General features: G+C 37.1%; 1 protein-coding gene across 1 annotated transcript; it reads right to left on the minus strand.

Annotated features, from left to right (window-relative positions):
• Positions 1–1038: 1038 nt before the first annotated feature.
• LOC122075244 (mitochondrial import receptor subunit TOM40-1-like) lies at positions 1039–13162 on the minus strand. Its single transcript, XM_042640202.1, has 11 exons — positions 12802–13162; positions 11321–11402; positions 11116–11215; positions 10882–10977; positions 10726–10776; positions 7127–7192; positions 5395–5496; positions 2339–2407; positions 2164–2247; positions 1876–1971; positions 1039–1414 (listed from the first exon to the last, which is right to left on the minus strand). Exons 1-11 carry the CDS (start codon positions 12935–12937, stop codon positions 1358–1360), a joined length of 939 nt encoding a protein of 312 aa, XP_042496136.1. The 5' UTR covers positions 12938–13162; the 3' UTR covers positions 1039–1357.
• Positions 13163–16708: the final 3546 nt, after the last annotated feature.

The raw sequence follows: 16708 nt of genomic DNA on the forward strand, positions 1-16708 counted from the left end.
TTAGAATGTTTTGGAGTTCAAGACATCAGCATATGAAGTATTGATTGTAAAAATTTCTACTTTAGTAATGATTTGATTCCTTGCCTATGGAAGCATATGACCAAACTTCTAGTGATAAAGTTTTCTCCAAGAGTTTTATTCACTGAACTCTGGGCGCACATGAAAAGCTCAATCCTGTTTAGATCTCTCTTCTGTGCCTTAGAATGTGGCTTATGATCCATGCTACACCAAACTTGGCCTTTGTAGAAACTTGAGACTTTAATGGAAAGCTCGGGTACAAGCAAAGAACCTTCTTATGTAGAGCATCTAATAATCAAGAGCTCAAGAGTGATCCTCTCCAACAATCCCAACTCCCCAGCGCACATGGAATGGCTGGGAGGACCTGGGCACACACCCCAAGGTCCACTCAACCATCCGATGCACTTTGGGCACATTGGAGAGCATCCTGGTTCGCTACTAAGATGCAGTCCAGAAAATACAGTTCAAAACATATGAAATCCTTTTCAAGACTTCTTTGACAATAAGACGTCACAATCCCTGCCCAACAATCCACTTTCTCACTCCCAGCAGATGTTTGGATCCACTCATCTGATGATCATGGGGATTGAATGCATCCTGTAAGAGTTGAGGAGCTTCCATGGCAGCGGGAGAGGCACAGCCACTTGGTCCTCTCGTCTCCCCTCTCCTATTTTCAAGCTTAAGGCAGTAGTCTCCAGGAGGCCAAGTGGTTGCCTCTCCGTCAGGGAGTCAAAACAGTGATTGACAAAAGCATACTCAGTTGTTGCAGATTTAATCAAGCTTGTACCACGAAAATTCAACTGTCAATGGAAGAGCATCGATTAAGTCCCATCTGCTAAATGATGTGCCTTGCTACCAATGTGGTTCTGTAGCTTCGAGCCACCTTAATCTTTTGCTTAATGCAGGATTATAATTACAAAATCAATGAAGAAGTAAATCTGTGAAAATTATCTTAACCTGCAAACCAATTGTAAAGGAGCAATACATTAACCAGCATTATTTTGGTGTAAAATTCTGTGCTTGAGGAAAAATCATGCATCCAAGTTGCAATCTATTAAGACTACCAAAACACCAAAGGAACCATGAGTGTCGATGCCGTTTGACCAAGACAGAAAACTCCGATGAAAAAAACCTGGACAGAATACAAAATTGAAACATTCCCTTTACCTTAGAAAAAAAAAAACAAAAATATATATCCACTCGAAAAGTAATGACTCATTGAGCTGCTGAGAACATGTGCTCGAAGAAATTGATAAACAAGAGTGAGCTAATTAAAACAGAAGCATGTAGGACAAAAAATAATTAAGCCCTTCAATATGGACCTCAAGCCTCCTTTTCTCTACTCTCCTACAGTTAAACCAAACCCGAATTTGTAGTCTTTCTTCAAGTGATCAATCTGCAAACAGAAACAGCAGAAAACCAACAGATGGATTATTTAAATAAAAAAAGGGTTCTGATGAACAAAGACAGTAAGAGTTCCATAAGGAAAACAATAAAACCATGTCACAAAAAATGTCAGATTCTTGATATGAAACTTGGCCTTTTGTACCCCAGTAAATGAAAATCTGGTGATTTGATTGGACCCAGCGAAAGGTAAATCTAGGCAAATGTCGGTTCAATAATCAAACTATTTGCAAAATTGTGGTTATATTGGTTCACCGCAACTCCCAGACCATTACACGGTCTGGGCTAGGATGTAAGTCCCCATCCCCATTGCATATGTTCCAAGATACAAGGATAAGAACTCCTTCCTATTTCAATTTGGAATATACACGCCACTTCTGAGTTTTCCAAGATCGCTTGGACCGAAGCCATAAGAGGTGCATCGGAAGCATCAATTGACAAACAGACCCTCACCTCAGCAGAAAGAATAAAATTGAGACCCATATTCAACCGTTCTTCCAGGAAAGCAGCTGTGCAACCATTGGTATCAATCTTCCCTCTGAGACGACACTGCAGCCAAAAAGTTTCGTAGTCCATGAAATCCCCATCTTGTTATCAAAAAATAAAATAAAATTCCCTATCTTCTTCCTTTTCAAACAAAAATAAATCCTCCAAGATTCAAAAACTAAAATAATACAGGAGTTGAATCTATGGCTTCCATTGGTCAAAATACCCTGATCTATTTTGAATAATAAAAATTACCTGTCGTAGGATGTAATCATAACCGAAACTTGCTGTAACGTCTCTTGACATGTAGTTGTACATAAAATCTGACGCAAGAGAAACCTGCAAGGCTTGACAGCAACATAAGACGACAGCACGCAATGCATAACTACAATGCCAGTCACAAGAAATTCTCCAACGCAGAATTGCCTACCTTCTCAGATACCTTCTGCACATAGCTAAGAGCAACCATGCCTGTGCTAGCAACTTGCCCAGTTGCAACCTACAGGGAAGAAATCAAACCTCTTGAGTGTAAAACATTACCATTTTCTTAACAACAGATTATGGATCTACTATCCTACTGAGTACAATAAAATTTGAACATATAACAAAACTGCCTAGAGCAGTTGGTGAGGTTGTAGTGTGCAAAAAGCCCACCTCACCAGGACGTCTCGAGTTCAAGTCTCCTAGCTGTTACTTTCCTCCTCCCCCCTTCTATAGTGTATCCATCTTAAAAAAATAATAATAAAAATAAAAATAAAAATTGAACACATGAAAATCATTTGCTCCTGTTTTCTATGTCCTGTACTCCTGTCCACTTTGTAAATACAAGAACTTAAAGGAATCCCCCCACTTGGTGGAGGGAAACCACAAACATACAATAATGAATAAAAAAAGCATTTGTACCCCCAAGCAATTACAAATAAAATTGTTGTGAAAAGTAACCAGATGGCAGAGCGGGAAAGAGGGGAATAACTCCAAATATAGGCAAATTATAGGCCTAGCATATTCGCACATGAATTTAACTTGAAAATGCACCAACTAAATCCAAAACCAGCACTTGTGCAGGAGAGAAAGTCAGGATATATATATATATATATATATATATGTAGTTAATAAAAAAATCCATTACTAAAGAAGAGAAAACAACCTTCCCCAAGCATGAGGAAGGAGAACAAGCAATACAACTTAAAAGGCCCTGCCTTTACAGAGGGGATGCAAGGGACTTTAAAAGAGATGGGGGAAGACCCCAAGCATCAATAATCAAACTATTTCTAGGAGTGTCAGCACACCAAGCAGGGGCAATAGCTAACTTGAATCTGACATCAAAGAGAATAGAATCTCAAATCTGCTGAAAGGATCTAACATTAGAAAGTCAGTAAATTGCTAGAACTGAACCAACTTAAGTCCAATTAGACTAAAATTCAAAATAAATATCCTGTATGACTCAACAGGAATTTTCAATTAAGGCCAGATTTGATGAATGGTGCAGAAGGTTGGGCAGTTAAGAAGCATCATGTAGACAAACTCAATGTAGCGGAGAAGAGGATGTTGATATATTTAAGTGGTAAAACTAGGAAGGATAAAGTAAGGAATGATCATATTAGAGCTGATTTGGGAGTAGCTCAACTAAATGGGGTCGACTACATGGATCCTTGCCCTCCAATCCGCTCTGTTCAACATCATACTTGGTAGAAGGCCTAAGCTATGCATGTCTTTCGTCACCACTTCCTATTAAGTCATTTTAGGCCTGCCCCTAGATCTTTTAGATCTTTCAATCTGAATCAAACCACTCCTCCATGCTAGAGCATCCAAAGGCCTTCGTTGAATATGGCCATACTACCTCAAACAACTTTCTCGTAGCTTATCATGTGGGATAAGTCTGAGTTGTTGTTTGTTCATCTTCATTTATCTCTCTAAGTACTAATCTGTTTTGGTTCAACTTTCATACTTCAGTTTTTGTTATATTGCCTTCTGAATCTGATCTCAGATCTGAAATGTTCTGGTCGATTGTTCCAGTTCTAGATCTTACTTAAAACTGATCAAATACTTGTTAAAGACGACTTCAAACAACATAAACTACTGACTAACAATAAGACAAGAATACTTTCTAGACTAAACTTACTTGACAGCACATGAGACCCACACAATCTTATCTATATACTTAATCTTGTGTATAGAATTAAAAGCCCAAATATGGGCTTCTAAAAGAGGCTCATTCCATCAACAAACCAACAAAAAAAGGAAGACCAATGTCTATAGAACCAAATCATGGACAAGGCAAAGTCTTTCATGGCCCAATTGTCCCGATTAAACAACCTTAACTACATCACTTTAGGGCCCAGATTGCTAAATGAGCGAACATGAGGTTAACTCTAGACCTAAAAGCAAAACAAGAACTAAGGCTTATGGGGCAAAAGTATAAGAAAGAAATTTAATGTCATATAGGGCTATAGAAGACCCAAATTACAACAAAACATTAGGGGAAAACAACACATATTTTAAGAAAAAAGAAACAATGATGGAATTTGACAATAACCCACCAATGGAGCTCTTTCAGAATTTACCATGAACAATAATAGAAGGAATCCACCTTCCTGATCTGGAAGTACACTCGAAAGTAATAACTTTTCCGAACTCAAATATTCAATTTCCTTTTAAAAGCATACATATAATAAGTGGAGTCCCATTAACCTTATATTGCCAGAAATCACAATCACCAGTGCCAATTAACCATCTACACTGGGCCAACACAATACACATGTAAGGGAAATAGATAGTTATCCATCCAATTTCTTGACAAATGAAACTAAAAATTTAATTAGGAAATATCCTAAACCTAATAAACCAATTACTTGGACTCCCAACTAACCAAAACTTCTGCAGAAAGCAAAAAATCTCAGAAGATTGACATTCTGCTAGTATTTTGACCATAACTCCGCCTCAAATCAAATGGGTTTGACAGATATTGGTTCCAACATAGATAACTGAAAATCACTTTGGCAGGCTACAGTTAATCAAAGTAGCCAGGTTTGTGCTCTAAAAATAGAAGAAGGTAAGGGAGCTGACAGGCAATCCCAGTCTCTTGAACATTCAAAATGTTGATGCACTCTTCCATGTTAACTAAAAAGCCATATTTCTTGTTTTTTGGGGTGGGGGGGGGGGGGGGGGGAATACACCATATAGCCAGGTTTTTAAGGTAGCACCAATTAAATCTATAATAGTGGACAAACCGATCCACCAGCGGTGTCAGGCATTTGTTCATAGGATCAGGCTAATTGGCCTATCCTCTGTGAGTGTTGGCCCATCCAGGCTGCTCTGGATCTTGCCAGGACAATATGGGCTCTAATACTCTTCTTTAAATCATTGCTAGTGCTCTCTTACCAGGTATGCACCAAACCACATATAAAATATTCCAGAAGAAAAATAGAGAACAAGAAGCAAGAGGACTCAAGACATGAACGACAGATGAAAAGAAAGTTATAGTACCATCTTGTCTGTGTTGTACCGAGCTGCAAAACCAATACCAGACTTCCTATGTTGACCAGCCCAAAAGACTTCGCTGCCCAAGGATAAATGAGGAGTAACGCTCTGCAGAAAGGGAAAAAAGGTACACTTTCAGTAGATTTGAAAAAAGAGAGATTTCACAAACACACACACACACGCAAAGGGAAGGGGTTTGATATGCAGAGCGCCTTTAAGGATTTTGCTGAATCAATGTTCTAAAAACTGGAAATATTAGACATCCACTTTAAAAGGCAATAAAATTTTTATCAACAATGTCATCAGCAATGAACACTTAAACAAGCAAGCCTCTCAAATGAAAGCATATATTCAGCATTATCTGAAAATAAAAGGCTAAATGTGAGGGACCCATCAATCTCTCTCTTATTGAGTTATTGATTCTTCTCATTACTCAAGGACTTCTTACCAGTTATTAACCAGAACTATGAGTATGCAGTAATTACAGCAGCCTTTAATCCTCTTGAACACCAGTAAATCACAAAAAAACGTCAAACAGGAAAACTGCTTCATCATTCACCAAGGATGGGCATTATTCATTGAAATTGGCTTCGTCTAAAACAATGCTTTTTAATAGACTAATACCATTGAGATTTTCACCAATATTTTAATATTCAAAGGCATCTGGAACCCCACCATACAGAATTTCTGTTTCCAGTTGTGAAATTGAAAAATAAAACAAAAAGTAAACGAAACATTTCTTTCCATTAATTTCCCCAACTTCAGAGAAAATAAAGTCACAAAAAAGCATCTATCCACCACAAACTAATGCACTAACAGTCCAATTAAGACCCAAAAATGGGCTCTCTTCCATCCAATAAAAAGTGAAACAACTTTAGAGCATGAACTAGACAATGGGAACATGATATTTATAAAACAAGAGGGGAGAAAAAAACAGAACCAAAGATGGGTATACATAATTCAAGAGTTTCAGAATTCAACTCAAATAAGGATAACTCAAGGAATAAAAGCAGCTTAACATCTCTATAAATGTTTTCGTCAAAAATTTTTCAAGCTACTGCAGACACTAAGGCTCTGCTTGGTTAGATTTTAATTCAGATGAAGTAAAACTTCCGTCGATAAAGTGAAAATGAAAAAGAAAATACAAAAGATCTCTTTCAATGGACTGTAGTAATGTTGATGCAAAGTGATGTGGAAAACATGTAGCGCCCACAACAAAGAGAAAGTAGGAGTTGAAAATTCAGTTATATTTGTGCAGAAAATGAAAAATGTTCATTTAGGCAAATATAATCCAATGAGGAAAAACATGCAGGGCCAACAACATTTTGAATTCCATCCAAACAAATATGGTTCTGTTTGAAGTTTCTAAGCCTATCTCAAGTCTAAAATTTTATTAGTTGAAGGCCAAATAACCTGGCTCATTCTATCTTCCATTACTGAAAGCATTATGAAACTTGACCAGAAGGTCATGTACAAAGATGAAGACCAAGAATTTGATGAAGGCCACAATTTTCCTGAATGTCTTGTCGACAGATATAGGACACATAATGGACTATTTGAAAGCTGACTGCCAAGTACCAACGATAACCAAGTTTCAAAGAAAAAAATTAGTTCATTACACTGAAATTAAAATTGCAAAGAATACAGCTTGACACTTTGAAATCAAAAGTCCCCAATAATCTACATAGAAATCCAAATCGTCAAACTAATGATGCATCATAAATAAGATATTTCTTACCTGGATGTAACTAGCTCCAAATAAAGCACCGTTTCCCAGTTGGAATTGAGTCCTGTAGTCTTTACCCTGCACAAGAAGAAAAGAAATAGTTCATCACACTTAAAAAGTACTCAAAATTGGAATGGTATTAGATAGTTCTGCAGTTCAACCAAACTTCAAAAGACACAATTGTAGGGTCAAATATGTGAATCAGGCAGACTGTAGAAGAAAAATGGTTCTCTCTTCAGATATAGAGGGATCACATGCAAAGCTTTTGGGCAGCAAGAAAAAGGTAATGATATACAACAGCATGGGTTTTAGAATTCCAATGCTGGACTATAGGGAAAGGTGGTGTGAAAAAAGTAGAGAATTGATTAGCACTTACAGAAAATAAAGATACTGTTTTGGTACCGTGAACAGAAACCTTTTTGTTTTGGGACCTTGAACAGAAACCTTGAGAAAGAAGAAGAAAAAGAATGAAAGAAAAGAGATAAAGGAGAGAGAACCCATGTGACCACACCTCACACTCAAACATGCTTCTTTATTCCATCTCATCTCACTAAACCTATAGGATTACATCCTTTATAGAGACTCACATGCAAGAAAATAGAAGCATACTAACTACTTCTAGGACTTCTAACTTGACTCCCTTAAAGAGAGAGAAACTTTTAGACTTTTGAATGAACTTGAGACTCATCTAAGAGATAGAAACTATGCTTTCTAAAACAGATTTCCTAATCTGGCCCCAAAAACTAATAACTGCCAAAATAAAAGGAAATCTTGTGTCCCCCTTAATAGGCCACGGTTTGACCTTTTCTTTTGGCCCATAATTAACAACTACCATCTTGACTTGCAACCGCATCAAGTAATTAGAGAAATATTGACATAAAACTCAACCAAGAATAAGAGAACAACTTATCAAATCACTTTTTACTGGATTCTAGGAATAACAAAGAACTGTTTCAATAAGTACCATACCAACTTGCAGGCCAAGACCTGATTTTATGGATTCAGGAAAGATCCAAAACAATCAACATGAAATATTATTAGCAACTAATATGTCACACCCTAAGACAGAAGCTGCGCAAGAAAGTACAAGCTTGGAGATTGAATAGAAACAGAAAACAAAAATGCAGAATTCTTTTGAGTATAAATGCTGTAACAAGGTGCAGAAACAAAGTAATGAAAGCTTGGCTCTGGCCTATAGAAATAGAAATTTTCACAAGAATTCTACAACATGCATTATGGGTAAAATCCATTCTCACAGCCACATCTTGGAAGGGCTTTCGAAAATGGTCCACCATTTTGAGCCACATGGCCAATGTCAACAGTTGGCCCAAAGCCAACTGACCATTGGATTAGTTGTACACCTCATGGATTAGCCATAGTCAACTTTCAGACTCAAATTCAATTCAAATACACTTCCATGTATGTATGCATTCTTGTATTTTTCAGCCGTCTGTGTATGTCCATGCACTAATCACTCAATTTTCAAAGCTTTCTTTTGCCACTTGTCGAACTTAGTTTAAGCTGAAAATTGACATGCAGGCTGGGGACCTTGAGGTCTACTTGTCCCCAAATTTTGGGGCCCATCTAATCTGTCAGGTGGCAGATATTTGAGCTATTTTGGAAGGACTCCAGAAGCAAATCATGCTGGAATGTTTTGCCCTTTATTCTTCCATTTGGTAACATGCCCTTATATTCTTCACTATCCCTAAATAGAGGACTGCAATAAAACTCAGACTTTCCTAAGAACTGATCCTAATAAATAAATAAATATATAATCATTAAGAAACCCTTACTAAAATCCTACCATAACAGAAGAGAAATCAAAACATGTGGAAGCACTAAGACTTCCAAGACCAGCTCAACCTAGATAAAACTGATTAAGTAATCAAACTAGCTAAATCAAACCTCAGCACACAACCAGTAATTAATCCCCTCACCCTGTCTAATTCTAGTGTTCGATCCTCAAATTCTCCAATTGCATTTGCTGGACTAGAGAAGCCTTTTCACAATTTTGTTGTGGAACATAAATCTTGAATTCTTCTCAACTACCTCATCTGATGCAGTTAAATCACTGAAATGGGTTTAATTTATTAGAAATGAGCTTTCGACTGGGTTATGTATGTGTTAGGCCTTTGATCCAATGTGTTCTCATTGTAATGGGCCACTTTACAACAACAAAAAACTCAGCCTTATCCCTACTTAATGGGCCGACTACATGGATCCGTGCAAAAACAAAATAGGAGAAATTAAAGTGGGAGAAATGAACGTAGAGTGAAAGTAAAAGGAAAGAAACCCAGCACCAGTAAGTTGGGAAAATCTCCGCTGAATGGGGTCGGCTACAAGGATCCTTGCCCTCCGATCGGCACTATCTGAGGCCATACTTGGGACAAGATCTAGACAAAGCATGTCATCCCTCACTACTCTCCTATGGTCGTTTTAGGCCTGCCCCTAGCTCATTTAGCTCCTTCAATCGGAATCAGATCACTCCTTCTAACTGGGGTATCTGCAAGCCTCCATTGGACATGGCAATACCACCTCAAACGACTTTTTCGGAGCTTGTCATTGATTGGGGCAACACCCAAATCAGTTTATGTTGTCTTATTAGTTAAGGATGGTTTTAGGCCTTTTCCTTTTCAGTGTTTTGAGTGTATTATTAAGTCTTCTAAAAAAGTTTCAAAGGGGTTCCAACCTTGTGAACGAATTTGATTGATGATATTTCGGCTTGAGCCTTTTGCTGCTGAGAAAGTATGCTATTGTGAGAGATGGTGATGAGTGAGAAACTCTTGGGATTGGAGAGATTCTGATCTAGGCCTTTAGGTGGGAAATCGAATTTCTTCTCTATGCTGTATTTTCTTCAAGTACTGTTATCAACTGTTAGTTGTCTGCTTGCTGGAATTTAATTTAATCTAAGTCTGGGTGGGATCATCGTCTATAGTTATTGCTATCTACATGTTGTTAATACTGAGATTTAAAACACAGCAAGATACCACCAAGGTGAAATTGGTGGCAGCCCTTTTTTAGGGCCTATTTGGCTGAGATTGATATCTACTGTTGAGAGGAATCTAGCCAGCAGACTACCTCCATATTTTGGGTATTGAAGACCCTCCTGGAAGTGGCCTTCGACCAAGGTTTCAGAAGATCAGATCTATCGATTTGCTGATACAAGAAATCTCTCAAATTTGGATTACAGGTTTCAAATTCTGACTTTCATCCGATAAGGTTGACTTTGACCCTACTGTTGATCTAGATCTCATCTTAGGGATTGCTTGAGATCCTGTTAAGAGGACTGTGTAATCTAAACCTAGGGCTCATCCTATCTATCCCTCCCCCACACCATCTTCTTTGAGATTAACTAAAGAACAGTGCCTTTGTTCTGTGCAGTCTCCTAGGCATTAGGGACTAGGGAGTGATGTAACCTGGATACTTCAGCACTAATATGCCTACTCTACAAAATTTGACAACAATAACACTTAAGTTTCACAACAGAATTTACACAGCAACAAAAGCATCCACTAGAGGTCTCTCTTGAGATTAAGCTAATATGGACAATGGGTAAATGCATCATATTAAAATGAATAAATTAAAAGGATATCAAAAGTAGTGTGCCTCACCTTGTAATCAAAATTAACCATTCCATGTGACATGTGAGGCTCATTTGTAAGCTGCAAAGAACAATTTAAGTCACTAACCAATCATTGAAAATTTAATGAACTCCAATGAGATCAAATACATCAATAGTTCAGAAATTTCATTAAAACCTCAGCTACCTGAGCATTTGCCTTCAATGTAAGATTGTCACTCAAATCACACTTCACTCTTGCACTAAGTCGGCCATCCGTCATCATCCTCCCAACAAGCATCAACTGATGAATACCATGGATCCAGTCAAATTTTAGAGTCATTACTCTGATGAAAATACCTAATCTTAAAGCCTAAACATTTACAAGGCTATTAAAAGGTAAAATAGGAAGAAAAAAAAAAAAGTTCAATACAACACCGACCTTTGGGTCCAGGAAATTAGCCCCAAATTCATAGTGAGCAGTGGGGATTTTAATGGTCTCAGTAGATTGAGAAGGAACCTCCATAGGTCCCATGAACACACTGATGCATGGTTGAGAAGCAAATGTTTATAAGAAACAGAAGCAGCAAACTTCGAGGAGAGAATGTCTTCAAAATGACTGCAAAAATTGTAAGGATAGAAGTTACCTGTGACTTAAAGAGAACTTCTGATTAAGTCCCTTGGTAAAATCAAAGCGCATCCCCTCAAAAAGTTCTGGTTTTAAGGACACTGTCAAACACATTAAACAGAACATTAACCCTTTGATCTCTTCATTTGCAATAATTTCACTGCATTACTCAAAGGTTAAAGAGTATCAATGCATCCATGACAAGAAAACATAAATAATAATCAAAACTTCACTTTGGCTCCACCTAGTTGAATGTGCAATGATAAAAAGTATGGTAAAATATTTCAATAAGAAAAGACCAATGGTCGTTATATTATGGGTAGTACTCAAAAAGCGAAGTAACATTTCTGTATTGTCATACTTTTCAACTAAAATATAAGTAGTTCGGTTTAAAGCAAAGAAAATTTTAGTTACTATAGTCAATGAGTTGTTAAGTTAGTTACATAGTTATTGTTGGTAATGATTAGAAATGTTTCCAGTTTGTTTTTATTTTAACTTCACATGCATTCACAACATTTTACATCCAACAAGATGGAGTCTTTGAGTCCATACTATGTTGCGAGTGGCAAATTGGTCCCAGAACGGAGATGGCATCAATCATAATGCGGCCAACCTTTGTTTTTCCTTCTTCTTATCTGGCTTTACACCTTGAAATACCAAATCAGATACCTCATGTTTTTTGGTGCAAGATACCTCATGGATAGATCAAGCAACATAAGTCCATCATGTTATTAATACGTCTCGGTTAACCACAGTCAATCAAATACTTTAGGAAATCTCATAGGCAAATAAAGCAAAATATGATATGAAAACCATGGAAATACAATGGCAGCAGATCACCCGTATAATTCATTTGCATTGGTCCTAACTCTTAACAAAAATTAAGGGACCAGGTTTTATGGATGGGACTGTCCATATTTCTATGAATGGATCAACTATTTGTACCTCATAGCAGTTCTGATAGGGCTGAAATTTTGTAAAGAGGTAGACACGGTAGACACAAAGGTCTCCTGCTTACATGTCAAGTTTCAGCTCAACTGGAGTAGGCTAACAGACAAAATAAAGTTTCTAAAAATCCAGGACTACCAAGATAATGAATGACAATTCTTAAGACTGTCGAGAATGTGCAAGACAATATCTATATGAGGGTATATGATTGAATTTGGAAAGTGGATAGTCCAACCAGTCTATGGATATCCAATTGTCAGTAACAAGGTGGGTCACACGGACCCTCCATTGAAACTTTTGCCTAAAACTAAATATTTTCCAATGAATGAGATCACACATTCCAGGCAAAATAAATAAAACGAAGGATCCAAATGAAGGACTTCGAAGAGATTTACTCATTATCACAGTCACCACCAACACGAAATAGTAACAACATCAATCAAACGCACACTACCCAAATTGCAGATTCACAATAACATAGCCGAGCCAGAGACCAAAACGGATTATTAAGTAGAAGGTAAAAATTAAAGAATAACCAGTTGAGCCACTCACTCAGAGCCTCTCGGTGGATTTCTTCGTAGGGAATGGGGCAAGGCAAATCCAGATAATCGATCCTCTCTACAAGCTTGGTCTCGCCATCTTTGATGGTAGTAGCGGTGGGAGGCGCAACTCCAACTGCAGAAGCCATTTTTTAACGTCCTGGAGCAGTATAGAAGAGGAATGGATACTTGATTTGCAAGTTGAATCAATTTAGGTCAAAAAAGCAGAGATTAGTGGAAGCAGAAAGGAGGATGAGCAGGTAGGTCCGTCGGTTAAGGCAAAACCCCTCCCCTCGTCCGGCTGCTGTCTCACTGCAACGAAATGAAAAGATCGGTTCGATGAGAAAGAGAAAAGAATGGCGGACGGCTGGGGGTTTAGGCAGGGTTTTCTACAGTCCATTCCTAGGTAGTCGGATGGTGCCAGCTACAGTGGTAGAGTCTGATGGAGCGGGTCAAATGGTTAACCTGCCCCGCTCCGGTTTGAGGCTGCTATGTGTACTATGACATTGTTGGAAACTAGGGTGGTTTTTTTTTTTTTTTTTGGGTAAATGTTAGAGTGGGGTCTTTTTCCCTTATTTAATATAAAAATATGTTTAATCTTTTCCAATTTTTAATGATTACATTTAGTTAAAAAAAAAAATTATAAATATTTTCATAAATGTGAGAATGGGACTATGGGGATGTCAAAGATTTGGGAGGGTGTTGTTTATTTAGTACATAAATTCAAATTTAATAGGTTTCTTTTTTAAATCAAGACTGAACCATTTATTAAAATGGTTTTTGTGGTCAACCAAAGGGAGTAGCGTAGATGGTGAACAACGAACTTGGTACGAGCTGTAAACTCGGTCGTCCTGAATTCGACTTCCACTAGATACACCTTGATGCTCTTCATAACTTTCAATGAAAGTTGAATGGTTCTTATTCAACCCTAATATCACCCGGTCCATGCCTAGTCATTAGAAAAAAATAAAAGGGTTTTGTTGTTCCTGTGTAAACAACTCAAATTGGTTTTGACATCCTTAGTTGGAAAACCACATTTCACTCGGGGATTTGCTCGAGTCTAATAAAAAATTGGTAAAACTACTAAAACGTGATCGATAATCATGTTACATTACCAAAAACAGACACTAGTCATGTTAGCTTTGTTTAAGTATATAAATGGTCAGATTTTGTGAAAGTTTGTGACTCGATGTGTTTATCTGAGTGAAACAAAACTCATCAAGTTCGATTATCTTCTATCCTTCAGTTTTTCGTCCCCAACAGCTGCAAAATCCTAGGTGTTGAATTACTATGTTTTCCAAGAATTGTTTGTCATGATGTTGCTAGAATATCTAGCATTGTCTAAAAAATAGTTAGAATCCCATCATTAATTGTAGTGAAAGTTTTACTTGAACTAGGTCTCATCGTTTTTCCAATAATCATGGAAGGGTTTCTCCTTTGATTGGTTTACTTTTATTTATCTACATCATTAGTTTTGTGTAACAAATGTTGAGAGAAAGGTTGATCTATGAATAAGTAGGGTTCATCTAACATATGTATATATATCATTGTTGAGTGGCCGAAATTCGAAACAAGAGTTTCATTCCACCTACGAGATGGACTGACATTGGCTTTGTGTATACTTAGGGTCCGTTTGATAAAGTTTATGTCGTTTATGTTTCAAAAAACGACAGAAACATAAATTTTCATTTATAGAAACAGAATTGAAGGTGTTTCATAAATCATGTTTTTGGAGATCAATAGCAACCAATGAAAAAATGACCACAAGTCGTTTTAAAAAACGGCGAAACAAGTCTACTTGTTTTGCCTGGGTTGTTTCTTGAACCATAAATAGGTAGAAATTTCAATTTCAATTTCTGAAAACAAGTGAAACGAAACAATTTTATTAAACATTTTTTGTTCGTTTTCTTGAAACGTTATCAAACGGACCCTTAGTTGTTACATATCTCTATTATTTTGCATGCAAATGGGGAAAGAATTGTTTTTTTTTTTATCAACAAAGCCCTTGCCTCCTGATTTTTTTTATCTTTATTTTATATCATCTAAAACACTTATTGACATACCCTCCCTAAGCCCCCATAAGAATAAAAAATAAAAATAAAAACCTATTTATTTGTTTAGGAGACTGGTGGCCGTGAATGACACCACAACCAAAATAGCTCAATTATTTGCATGGGAAAAGTGGGATAAAAAATCCCTTTGTGTTTTACAAGTTTAAATTTTTTTTTTTTTTTTGTAGGAGTTTTACAAGTTTAGATCACTTACCCGTATATATAAGTTAGAAAATTTCACTTCCCTTCCTTTTAAATTCTCCTTTACAACCAAAGATAGCTATGATAAATCATAAGCTTTCTCAAAGACATTCATCTTGAGAAGGCCTTATTATAATTTGTTTGGATGGTTTTGATGCACTTACTTTAAAGTAACGCAAACCAAGATATTAGATGAAGGTGGGACTTATGGGAGAAAGAGGACGAGTGATGTTACTTTTAGAATGCATAGTGTATCGTAAAAGAAAAAGCTATCCGACATGTTCCTCTACGATGTTAGGCTTTTGACAGAAAAGAAAAATAGCTAACGGATTAGATGACTATCACATTCACAAAGAGGTACCCTTGTGTGACACACTAAGTCTCTCATTATATTGAATTTGGCTTCCTTCCTATTATATGAACGATCTTCCTTATCCTAAAGAAAAAAATAATGATACCATTTGTCTTATATGATACACATTAAATTGCGACAAGTCAGTGTAATTTCATGATTACATATCCACCTTTCATCTTTTGCGTGTGGGTCAAACATGGTCCTTTGATTTTAGCAAAGCCGCTAACTAGCCCTTGTCATGCCTAACCCATTTGTTCTTGGGCTGGTCCACTTTGCTTGACCGGTGCTTTAGCCTATGATCCTATGATCTTACAATCATAGTCAATTAATCACATAGTAAATTAATGAAACCCATAATCATTAGTAATGAGTGCTGATGAGTATTATACTTATTGAACAATAAATAAATCTACCAATCAAAACAAAATACTTTATTATGTTCCTAATATAATCCAACCACAGTATGGATCTTGTGAAAGTACAGTGCATAGAGTCTTATAACTTAGAAGTGTCAATCGCCTATTGCCACCTCACTATGTGTACACGTATGAACTGGACAGCATCTCCAAGTCTCTACACATTTGCACGTGTGGACCTCAACATACACAGGGAAAGAAAGAACCAAGGTGTGGTCACTAAACCCCACACATAGTCATGGCTTTCTCATTAAAAGCCACAAATCTATTGACTAGTGCAACAACTGATGGGCAAAGGTAAAGCAACAAGAATATTTTAGTTCTCTAGCCTTGGAAAGGCTCCTTCCCTAGCTAGTTTACCTAATATATGATTAAGGGAAGGGTTGTCTGAGCCTTAAAGCTTATTCTACGTCATCAAATATTATATTTTTTTACAGCATAACCCATGCAGTGAGACATATAGGTGGGCGAAATAATCGCCTTATTGGTCATGAAAAGTGAAAACTCTACCCTTGTTGATGTTTATGCCTTTGTTCCTATCGATTCCCCTACAAGGCCACACTCCCTTTTAGGGAGCCTTCTCTCTTATTTTTATTTTTTAGGAGAAATAACTCTACCCGTCTAGCATTTTTCATGCCCAGAGTTCCTCTTTCTTTTTTTTTTTTCTAAGAGAAAAATAATAATAAATGTTTATGTGAGGTAGGACAAGGAATGCCTTGGGCTCAGAGAACCTTTTCTCATATGATTATATAAGGAAAGTGAGGGCAAATCTTGGTGCAATGGTAAGATTGCTGCAATGTCGAATCAGGATCAACTAGGATAACAATAAGGCATTGGGTCGAACTCTTCTTTGGTGTCAAGGTAATAGTTATAAATAGTCATCGACTCCGGGTAAAA

This window comes from Macadamia integrifolia, chromosome 4, assembly GCF_013358625.1.
Source record: "Macadamia integrifolia cultivar HAES 741 chromosome 4, SCU_Mint_v3, whole genome shotgun sequence".
Lineage (NCBI taxonomy): Eukaryota > Viridiplantae > Streptophyta > Magnoliopsida > Proteales > Proteaceae > Macadamia > Macadamia integrifolia.

Coding starts and splice junctions, on each gene's coding strand:
- LOC122075244 (XM_042640202.1), bottom strand. CDS start 12,937: ATGGCTTCTGCAGTTGGAGTTGCGCCTCCCACCGCTACTACCATCAAA. Junction 10,978..11,115: donor CTAATTTCCTGGACCCAAAG/GTCGGTGTTGTA, acceptor GGTATTCATCAG/TTGATGCTTGTTGGGAGGAT. Junction 10,777..10,881: donor CATTGAAGGCAAATGCTCAG/GTAGCTGAGGTT, acceptor TGTTCTTTGCAG/CTTACAAATGAGCCTCACAT.